The sequence below is a fragment of the Miscanthus floridulus genome, chromosome 18, assembly GCF_019320115.1.
Source record: "Miscanthus floridulus cultivar M001 chromosome 18, ASM1932011v1, whole genome shotgun sequence".
Taxonomy (NCBI): domain Eukaryota; kingdom Viridiplantae; phylum Streptophyta; class Magnoliopsida; order Poales; family Poaceae; genus Miscanthus; species Miscanthus floridulus.
In genome coordinates this window covers 15,747,374-15,759,124 of record NC_089597.1, presented here as the reverse complement: position 1 = coordinate 15,759,124, position 11,751 = coordinate 15,747,374, and the positions used below count along the sequence as shown (strand labels likewise).

Here is an 11,751-nt window from a genome sequence, read left to right as displayed (position 1 = left end):
AGGAACAGACACAGCCCTATACTCAACGTGGCAAGCCCTTTTTGCGCCATAAAGGTAACCTCTAACAAGCTAGAAAAGGTCCTATTACTGAGCTAAAGTCAGAGCCATATGACTTTCATGGTTGCACTGTCAGTCCTAGCTTTTGCCGACATATACCTTATGGAGGGCCGGGAGCAACATGGTCAAAAGTCATTTGCACCTTCGCCCTATGAATCAGTTGTTATAAATCATGTTTTACTTTTAGTTCCATAGAACCATTAACCATTGTATAGATCATGTTCAGTTAGAGCGCTAGCAATCTACCCATATGCAATTAACCCATGGGAGTCAAGGAAACATGTCATCAAATAACTAGTATGTCCTTATGGTTATCAAAGTTAGACACATGCACATGAGTGAATGATTAAAGTGAATAGGACATCAAGGTAGGCCCATGCTATACTTGCCTTGGTTAGCAAACTCTTGCTGATCCTGCTAGTCGTCAAAGTACCCCTGGTCAGCAACGTTCTCCTCACCGTCTGAACACGACCCACACGGCATCATACAACATTCCAGGAGCATTCATGCAAAGCAAACAATACTACAATTAGAACAGCACACCAGCAATATAGAAAACAAATTAAAATATTTATGAAAAGAATCTATGTCTCGCTACGATCACGACAACGTGAAGTTCACAAAAAACGGAGCTAATACGCGAAAGTTATGATTTAAACGGGATTTTCTATAGCAATTTATTTAATTAAATCTAACCATGAAATTTAAAAGTTGCAAACATGATTAACAGTGGTACTAACACATAGATTATAAAATTACAAAACTAACGTAATTTGAACGGGTCAATTCGGAGCTAAAATGAAGTTTTTATGAGCAAAACAAATCTAGTGGCATTTCTGTAAATACTGAAAACATATTTTGGACTAAAACAGTATACTTTACGTTTTCAAAACGAGAAAGCATACTCTAGAAACATGCTTTGGACTGCAGGTTAGGACTTAGAAAAACTCAGGGTCTCTTAAGCAAAACTGCCAGGGCGAAAGGGTATCGTCCATCGGTGGCCGTTGGATCAAGAACGGACGGCTCGGATTAGAGAGGGGAAGAGAGAGAAAGGGAGGCACCGGCCGGAACAGTAACTCCGGTGCGGCTGAGCCATGGACGGCAGCGAGAGCTCGCCGGCGTGCGGGAAACAAGGCCTACGGGCCATGGTTCGAAGAACCAAGGGCACCGGGAGAAAGTGGGGGAGCAGGGGATCTCGGCCAGGCCGATACGGCGGCCGAAGGACGCGGCCGAGGCGGCAGTTGCCATGGCCGGTGGCATGAAGCTATTGGGTGCATGTGAAACGGTCTCTAGAAGCCATGAAACAAGAAATAAAATTGCACGGGGAGAGAGAGGGGAGAACGGTGAAGCTCACAGCGGGAAAACTGATGTCGACGGTGGCTCGGAGATGGCGGACCACGTGGAGGCGGACGGCGGATCTTGGCGCGGTAGTTTCGGCTTCCTCGGGCTCGGGTGAATGAGAAAATGGAGTGGGGACAAACAATAGGGAGGGCGGTGGGGTCCTGGCTCGCTTTTGTAGAGGCCAGGCGTGGGGGGTGGGGGCGCTCCCACGACGTGTGACATGAGCGTGGAGCGGCGGTAGTTGCGCTGATGCGCATGGTGCGTTTGCGGGAGGAGGGGGACGGCTCTGACGTGCGGGCCTAGGCTGGTAGCGGCTAAGAGGGAAGGGAGGTGCGGCGACAGCTGTTGCCCGAGCGGTGCTAGGCCGGCGCTCTTGCTGGGCTCGGCGGGGCTGGGCTGGCGCGGAGGCAAGGAGGGCCAGCGGCCAAATAGGCCGACGGAAGGAATGGGCCAGCATGCTAAAATTGAAGAAGGGTGGGGAGGGAAAGGTATTTCTTTTTTTCAAATAGATTTCCAAAATCACTTTCAATAGATTTTGAATTTATTTGAACTTTGAATCAAGACCAATCATCACAAAAAATAAATTGTGGCAGCATGTATGCATAAAAAGGTTACTAACCTTATATTTGATTTTATTTTCACAAAAAATATTTCTTTCCTACATTTCAATGCTCACATAATAACATAATTAAATCAAATTTTCTTATTTCAAAAGACTGAAATTTTTGGGTGTTACACTAACCGCCCTGCCTTTATAAGCAGGGTCTGGCTTAGCCATTGGTACCACCACTCGATGCACTTTAGCTCGCCTAGCTTTTCCTTTCGAGCCAGCTTTTCACCCAGTCCTCCCTTGCAACCATCGCTAGCGATGGCAGGAGCCTGAGTTAGTAGTTACTGCCTAAACACTAAGGGTTTTCCCAAGATCTTGTATGCCACCCTACAAAAGCTTGGAGTCAAAGATGGTTCGGAGTATGAGGGATGTGAGTATGAAAAGCATGGCACTGAGCGGTGTGAAGTTACCATCTACATTGGGAAGAGTGAAGAGTTCCCCGATATCACTAAAGCCCAGAATGTGACCGCAACCAGGTTTCGCTTCGTTGACACCTACCAGGTTGTGGCCTATAAAGCCTTGTGTTACCTTTGCCAGATCTATGAAGACCCATTGCCCGTACCCCCATAAGATTCTTTCCACCTTTGGAAAAGAATCAATGGACATGGAGGGCTCGCATGGAGGCTTTGCAAGGGCAAGAAGCGCAAGAAGATAGTCCTACCACAGTGCACTTGACCACGTACCTGCTTGCTCTGGATGAGCAGTATGACCGACAAGCCTCAGAGCTGAGGAAGTGCCTTCGGCGAGCCGAGGAAGTCAAGATTTTCTCTAGGATGCTCTAGGTGTAGCTTGCCGAATGTGGTAGAACCACCCGAAATAACACGCTTATGGAGGTGCTCGTCTTTCATCAGACACTAAGCACCCCGAAAGCAAGCTACAACGGCCGGTATCCGTCAGGCACGCCCTAAGGGATAACCCAAAAGATCCATATTTTTTCCAAGGATCCAATAATGTGAACGAGTTACGATACTTGTCCATTTCATACATCAGAGTTTCTTAAAATCTCATTATTACAATACCAAATGTCAGAGTGCGGAATGATAAACAACGGAATTTAAAACAAACATCTAACGATAAGGATGAGGATCCGTTTGAGCCCACTAGAAGAATGCTCCACAAAACAGTACTTCTCAAGCATCACCTGCAATAGGGGTATAAACTATGAGTACACAATATACTCGCAAGACTTATCCGACTAGTGGGAATAATTTCCCAACTTCAAGGAATATGAGAAGCTTTATGGTTTGCTGGTTTTCTTTTAGCAGAAAGCAATACTAATAGTGAGTCCTTATTTATGTTATTATTATCAGCCATATTAGGTTATTATCTATCCAGTCTATATAAGCACCTGTTCTACATTCAAGCAAGAGTTGAGCAATCAGTTCCATTTCATCACCTTTCATCTTTCAGTTCTTACTATGGTGCTAGACTCAAAAACAAGTCGTACCGGATTGCTCGACGATTCGCGAATGAATGCCTCCAGCTAGGTACCCCGAAAACACACGCCTCGCTTGTACCCCAGGCACAAGCAGGACTAACTCATCACCCTCCTGTCCTGGGTGTCCATGTCCCCGTCCAAACTTGGACTCTGAGCCCCCACTCCTGAGTTCCGGACTCAGTGCGGTGCAAGGACCTCCACCATCTCCGCCTCCAATCAGTCGGTTCGGAAAGAGCCAGATCCACGACAAGAGAGCAACGAATCTTCTCTACACCCATACCTAAGTATGTGCTCAGAATAATAGATCTGTGACTTGCCTTGAGACTTAGGCAACAACCAGTCCTTAATTGACACAGACAGGGAAAAAGTGTAACCGGGCTATGCCCTGTTGGCTGTAGGACACAACCTTTTACACCCACCAATACCCAAACCATATCCCTACCCGGTCGCCATTTTCCTTTCCACCATTTTATCATGAGTGATCATATTTATCTCCTATTTACGAGTAACGGCAGGTTACTCATGCTACCGATATCCTAAGCATAGCAACTATTCGACCTATACTAGTAGGACTCATGGGTAGATATATTTATGCATGTAGTTTCCATAAAATGTCTATAATATATATATATATGTATTCGATGATTCATAAAATATGGGTTATGCACCAGGGCTTGCCTTGGGCAGGCGATGAGTCAGTAAGGTCAGCACCAAAAGGCTCTAGGGCTCCCTCCTGCACAAGGATCTCCTCCTCGTACTTCTTGATGACATCCTTGTACTCCTGCTCATCGGCAGGCACGAACTCTACCAACTCGTGATCTACATTCATGAAATGATGATGCAATATTTAGGAATATAGCAACAACAACTCTTAAAATGAAAAGTACATCTATCTAACTACTAAGCTAGTGCTATACCGACCAAGGTACTAAGTTACCAATAACAAGTATGAAGTATGGCATACCTTATTATAGCAACTACCAGTATTCTTACTCCTAATGCTGATTTACGCTATATATGATAAAGCAAGAATAATAGCTACTCTATTTATCATCCTACTCTAGGGCTACAAAATTTATAGCAAGTACATAATAATCTAGTGAGCCTATTGTAAAATTTTCATATCCATATCTATCACCAATCTACCACAAAAATTCCTACAATTATTAATCCACATAATATTAAGCTGTCTAGTTTGAATTTATGAACCTACCATCGTCCCAGGTAACTATAATCTAACTGTACTAATAAGTAGATGGTATTTTTACGAACCTAACAAAATTGGTCTCACTAGTTTTGGATAACTACACAATTTAGTATGATTTATCAAAGTTCAGCTCAAACTAATATTGAATAAACATTCACGAATATACTAGAATAATCGAAACCGATTCCTATCTCGTGGCCCAACGTGAGTGGCTCGGCATAACCTGGCGCCACACGTGTGCACACGGCGTGGCAACCGGTGCGGCCCATTCAGCGGCGCGCGACTCAGCCTACATCCCGCGGCCCACAGCGGAAACCCGCGTGCGGCTGGCTCTTTTGCGAAAGAGCCCCTGTTATCTACCATATTCATGAAACTAACCCGAACACTATTACATCGTGTCACAGATTTTTCATCTACCACCCTCCCCTTTCCCTTCTTCGCCGTGGCCACGTCCCCCGACACCCATGCGAGCACCGGCGCGATGGCGCGGGCACCGGGCGGCTACGCCGGCCACACTCGACCCTCCTATTCCTATCTAAGGGGCCGATGCTCACCTTGACGTCAACACGAAATGGTTGGAGGCGATATGGCGAACAGGGATGCTGTCTCGAGCTCCCTCCCCGGTGATGGTCCTCTCCCTACGACGGCGGACGTGTTTCCATGAGCCAAAACATAGACAGCGTGAACCAACTCATGGATAGAAAATAGAGACTCACCCCGAGCCTACCGGTCACGATGGCTTGACCAGAGACTGCCCGGGTGCACCTGGCCATGCACACATGAGCGGTGCGGCGGCGCACGGCAATGGCACGGTCATGTCAGGGAAGGCTGGGCAACGGCAGCGCTTCAGATGAGGTGTACTGGGTGCTTAGTAGGTGGAGAAGAGGCCGGTGGTGCAAGGAATTGCCATGAGGTGCTCTAGATAAGTGGCTTGCCGATGGCCCATGCCAACCCACTCTTAAGGACCCGGCGGAGCGGTAGCTCCAAATTGGAGCACGGCAAGGCAAGATTCGCTGCAAGGTGGGGTCGGTTGGGTGGCTAGATACACAGCGGAGCCAAGGGTGGAGTTAATTGCACTACGATGGCTTTACTATGATGAAATCAGAGGCGACGGTCCCACGCGACATGATGACTGTGAAACAGGGAACTTAGGCATGACTTGGCTCGGTGCTGTCGCAGATATTAATGCAAAGCATAGGTGCGCACAGTGATGGAGAATAGTGGGGCGTGCACAAGATGTTGGTCACACTGCCCAGCACGCTAGCCGCTGGCGGCTCAGCACTAAGAGCCACAGAGGATGGTAGGTTTAGGAAAACGATGACATAGCGTGGTAGCGGACACGGATGTGATGGTGAGGTTAGGTAGCCATCCCACGCGTGTGCAGCCATGAGGCATCAACGGCAATAGTGGCTACGCAGACGATGCATGTGAGTGCGCTTGGCGAGCAGTGACACCAGTTTGGCGTGGTGGCAGCAAGCAGAAGGCACGGGCAGACACGACAGTGGCCGAAGCAACCATGCCCAATGGCATAGTGTGCGTGCATGCATGCGCTAGGCGTAGTAGTAGTGCGGTAGTGTTGGACGGCACACAGCGCGAGCGACACGATGACGAGCAGTACCCTTGGGCGGACGCGATGGAGAGGGGGAGGGCAGAGTAGCTAGGCATGGCCGGGCCCAGCACGCGCGCGTGTTGTGTGCCAGGACATGACAGCAGGAGACCTTGGCCAGTAGCGCAGAGCCACCGCATGTGGGGGGGGTGCAGGCATGACAAGCGGCCAGCGCAGCACGCTGAGAGCCGGGCGGTGACCATGCCCCAGGCGCTGGCATTGCCAAACACATGACTTGCACGCTTTTTTAAAGCCGTTCAAAAACTCAACCCAATGATTCAAGGGTCAAACCAACTATTCTACACACAAGAGGGTACCTAGGGCTGTCGAACTAAGCCAAGTCACCTCGCCACTTCTTTACGCGATCGCTCTACAAAAATTGCCGAACTCGGCTTCGTCGACCCATTTTTAAACTTACGTGAAACGACTAAACCTCGAACGGTTTCGCATCAGATTCCATTTCTGAGCTATTTGATATACTAGCTAGCGAACCTCGTCATCGACCGCACGTATTTCATCACCGCCTATGAAGTTTGGGCTACCAACTTTACTACATTCCACCGATACGTTCCGTAGCATTTCTGTTCAATAAAAATTCACGTAGGACCCTAAACGATATAAAGAGACATGAATTGTAACATTTATTTCATGTTTCAAATGAACGTTTTAAGTGTCGTACATTGATTTATACCCTAGATTACACCCATGTACAAACAAGTATAATGCTCATGCAATGTTCTAGCAAGAACTATACAATGTAACACCAAGAGAGTTACACCAAAGCACATGCCAGTGCGGCAGATGTTGAGAGTCAGGAGACTGCCATGTCGGAAGCTCTGAAGGAGGCTGAAGATTGACATGTCCATTAGTTAGGAGAGGCCTACCTTATCACCAGGGCCAAACGGAGGACGCTGACTGCTGAACGATAGGATCCCTTGATCGTGGAGGGGATCCCTATCCACCTGCCAGAAAGAAGGAGAACCGATGTTGTAGCACCGCCAGCATCTTCACCCTTGGAAGTATCAGAAGTAGAACCCTTTATTCTTCTCACTCAGCCATTGCCAAGAGAGGAGGTAGATCCATAGCCTGGGCGATAAAAGAATCCACCGAGTCCAGGAATGAAGATGCGTGGTCTAAAGTAGATTAGTTGCCTTAGGATGATGTATCCGTAGTTAGTAGTGTCTTTCGTCGCTGTCCACCGGTATAGTAATCTTTCCGTTGTATTTCGTCCATAGTTGTTGAGGTAGTTTGATCTTAGGAAAGGTGAACGATGTGTTGAGAATGGGAGAGTAAGTGCCTGTATGTTGTACTAGCACAAGGACGTTCAAAATATGTATTTTATTTATTTTCGCTTTGTTATTGTGTCCATCTACCTTAAGTCTCATTAGACATGCTTAGGGTTTTTGAGGGCGATGTTAAGTGGGTTACAAGAGAAATTACTATTCGGATGCCAGCAGACCAGCCATGATTGGATAACATAGGATATTGTATCAACTAATTATAGATGTCCCAGCAGAACACTTGAATCTCTTTAAATCAAATCTGTTGTTGGATTTGAAGTCTGTGTCCCTTGTTGCGAAAAGAACCCTTGTTGTTTGAACCTTCCCTTGCAATACTCCTTTGATTCTGTGGCCTATGACCCCATCGTCTTCATTGCGTGTAAATTGGTAGTAGTTGCCTGGTTAATAGCTTATGGTGCCACGACGAAACCAAGGGCCCCTGTGGAACAGCTACCACATGGTGACGCTGCTCGGCACGCGCTGGTATCAAGGTTGTTGACCAAGTATCTTTACCAAGTTACACCACCATACCACTTTTGATACAAAAATATTCGTGTGTTTGAACGAGAAATCCACAACGGGTTGATGAAATGGTGTTCTCTCAAAGTAAACAAAAGGAGGTGGTTTCGGAGGAAGCATGTATGTTGCTATCTCACTTCATACAAAGGTTGGCGCATATTGTGGATAAGGAGGGGAAGGAAAGAAGAACACCTGGGAAAAGTTAGCCTTGGATAGTAGGGAGTGCATAGAAAAGCCTGAGTGGATGTCAAGTCTCAAGCACTATGCCTAGATCGACCACGCTACGCACGCCGGGTCACTATCACCGCGTGCCCGTGGACGCCGTCGGTGTCGAGCCCATTAGCACCCTGTCCTCACATGGCCACGACATCGTGCCGCACTCGTCGTCCTCGTGCACTATGCGCTTCTCCTTTTCTCGGCCTCTGGTCCGCTCTTGATCCTTGCTCTCATTCCCGTACTGGACCCTCCTCCCTTCTTTCTTCTTTTGGGGACACGGCCACCCGCACGCCTCCCTCGTCGAGCGAACCCTCTCTCCTCTCCTTTATTTCCCCCCTTCGCTCGCTTGTACAGGGAGCGCGCCATGGCCGACTTTATCCCCACAGCGTGAACCGACAGTGTATCCCATCCATGTCGTCTCCACTTTCGGTGTGCTGCACCCTATCTCCGTTCGCCACTATAAGATGCCCTTGGTCCTTGCTCTCCTTGTTTATCCCTATCTCTCTCGAATCCGAAGCAGAGCTACGAGATCCAGTCGTCATTGTGAAACTAGGTTCGTCTGACAGAGATGATGGTGTAATCCGAGAAGAAGGGATCTGGTTTTCGAAGAAGTTCAAGTCTACCGTCGGTTAGTTTGGTCTTAGGGTTCATGATATTTGACTTCTCAGTCTTCTATTTCTGGATCTGTTGTTCATACGTCATGTTTTGGATAATCATTATCTTGTTTCTCTATTGCTCTTGTCTATCCCGACTTCTGGAGTAAGCCTTGGTTGTAATAGGTTGCTCTTAACCATGCAACTTTAAATCCCGGTGTAATTTAGTGTTCGACGCCGTGTAATCTTTTGTGTAATTCTAGATTTACGAAATGTGTTGTAGTTTCGCCTAAGTGGAGTGGATCCTAATTCACTCTTTTGTAAACCCTCACGTTAGGAGACGTACTTGTGTTGTAGTTTTTGCTCTTTTCACCTATAATGTAATCCTAGCTAATGTTGTGCTTTGAATATAAGTGTGTTAGTTGTTTGAGCCCAACTCCATCAAATACTTCTTTCCACTAATATGTCATTGATTTACTGGCCTAGAATAGGCACCATGTAATGACAACCAACCTCTATATTGGTTTACAATATTGTAATGAAAAAAGTTATGTTACCTTTCCTTTCCATATATTTTTCCATTTAGTGTACCAAATATATCGATCTTTCGTAACAACGCGATAAGAAAATATATTAAACATATGAGTCATATTTCTAAAGATTTTTTCTATACTAAACATATCATTCGCAGCGAAGCGCGGACAGCAGTAGCAGGTGTGTATAAAAAACTTACACGAGCACACTTTGAAAAATTAGCACAAACAAGCCACGTTCTTTTATAAAAAAAACCCACATTCCAATATTCCACTTGAAACAAGGCAGCACAAAGAACCAAAAAGTTGGGAGGTCCAACAAGTCCAAAGGAGACGCGCAAGCCAAGAACAAACAGTGCTCTCTTTGGCTCTGCTTCCTCTCCACTCCTCACTCTCAGTCTCACTCCACTCCACACTCTCGCACTCGCTCAGCTCCGTTCCCCTCCATTTCTCCTCTTCTTCTCCCTATAAAGCGTCGTCGTCCCCAGCCAAGAAGGCAGCCTTAAACCTCCAGTACCCCCAGCAGGCCAGCCCTACCAAGCCTCGCCGCAATGCCGCAGCACCTGTGCGTGCTCCTCGTCCTGGCGGCTCTCACCGCAGCCCCGCTCGCCGCGGCGTGGCGCCCGTGGCCGCCGCGCGACAACGGGACGACGACGGCGGGCCTGGGCGCGTCGAAGAAGTTCGAGGGGTCGTCAGAGTTCGTGAAGCTGGAGTACCACATGGGTCCCGTCCTGGCGTCCGCCATCACGGTGCACCCGATCTGGTACGGCGCCTGGCCCGCCGCGCAGAAGCGCACGATCCGAGCGTTCCTCCGCTCCCTCGCGCCTCCGCCCGACTCCGAGGCCCGCATCCCTCGCCCCTCGGTCTCCGCCTGGTGGCGCACGGTGCGGCTGTACACGGACCAGACCTCAGCCAACGTGTCGGCGGTGGTGTCGCTGGGCGCGGAGAAGTGCGACGCGCGCATGTCCCGGGGCGCGCGGCTGTCCCGGATGGACATCCAGGCGGTGGTCCGCGACGCCGTGACGGCGCGCACCCGCCCGCTCCCCGTCGACTCCAGCGGCGGCGTGTACCTGGTGCTCACGTCCCCGGAGGTCTCCGTGGAGGACTTCTGCGGGCAGGTGTGCGGCTTCCACTACTTCACGTTCCCGTCGGTGGTCGGGTACACGCTCCCCTACGCGTGGGTGGGGAACTCGGCGCGGCGGTGCCCCGAGGTGTGCGCGTACCCGTTCGCCATCCCGGCGTACGTGGCGCCCGGGCGGAAGGCGGAGGCCCCTCCCAACGGCGACGTCGGCGTGGACGGGATGGTCAGCGTCATCGCGCACGAGCTCGCGGAGCTCGCGTCTAACCCGCTCGCCAACGCCTGGTACGCCGGGAGTGACCCCTCGTTCCCGACCGAGATCGCCGACCTCTGCGAGGGGATCTATGGTACCGGCGGCGGTGGCGCGTATACCGGGCAGCTCCTCACGGACACGCGCTCCGGCGCGGCGTACAACGTTAACGGCGCCGGCGGGCGGAGGTTCCTCGTGCAGTGGGTTTGGAACCCCGTGCTCAGCTACTGCTCCGGCCCCAACGCCCTCGACCAGTAGCGGATTCTAGCTGTCGCTGTTTCTGTTTCGGTTTCATTTCATCCGATGGAATGAAATTACCATCATCCATTGTCTTTGTGCGAGGATGGTGATCTGCTGTGGCCTCTAGTGCATTGGATCTCCTTTCTCTGGAAATCCATGGAATGCTTCTGTACAGAGCTGTTATTATTATTAATGCCACGTTTGGTGGAAGGAAGGCGGTAATGGTGAGTAGCAGGAGGATGGTAATGGCCTGGCATGTCTGATGAGGTGAATCTTGAAACTTTTATTTATTAGGGCCTTGTAAAGCCACGTTTTTTCACTCTCTCTTTATCCTATTAAATCTTTAAATATATGTCTGTAGTATTAAATATAGATATAAAAATAACTGATTATACAGTTTGATTGTAAATTACTGAGAGTATAATGGAGTACTACTGCCGTGTACAATACTGTACTCCATCCATGTTCAGTCTGTTGTGATTTCTTCGGGCAGTAGAACTTGATATCGGTCTTTCGGGGAAAACAAAGCGAAAACTTACACTCAGGACAAGCGGCTGGTTTTGACTGGTTGGTGCTGGTTTGTTGTGAGAGAAAAATATTGTTGGCTGACTGGTTTGGACTGGCTGAAATCAACAACCAAACAGGCTGAAGGTGTTCCCGAGTCTTGGTAAGTCACTGCTTCAGCGGTATATTTTTAGTAAAGAAATAGTATTTTTCTCATATCAAATCAGCATCAGCATAAGTCAGTTTCAACGAGACGGACAGGGCTGAATGAGCTGGTGA

At 48.8% G+C, this 11,751-nt stretch overlaps 1 protein-coding gene across 1 annotated transcript; it reads left to right on the top strand.

The window, feature by feature from the left end:
* Positions 1–9,791: 9,791 nt before the first annotated feature.
* On the top strand, positions 9,792–11,403 carry LOC136521986 (protein EXORDIUM-like 3). The gene has a single exon (XM_066515771.1). The coding sequence runs from the start codon at positions 9,952–9,954 to the stop codon at positions 10,984–10,986; it is 1,035 nt and encodes a 344-aa protein (XP_066371868.1). The 5' UTR covers positions 9,792–9,951; the 3' UTR covers positions 10,987–11,403.
* The last annotated feature ends 348 nt before the right edge of the window (positions 11,404–11,751 follow it).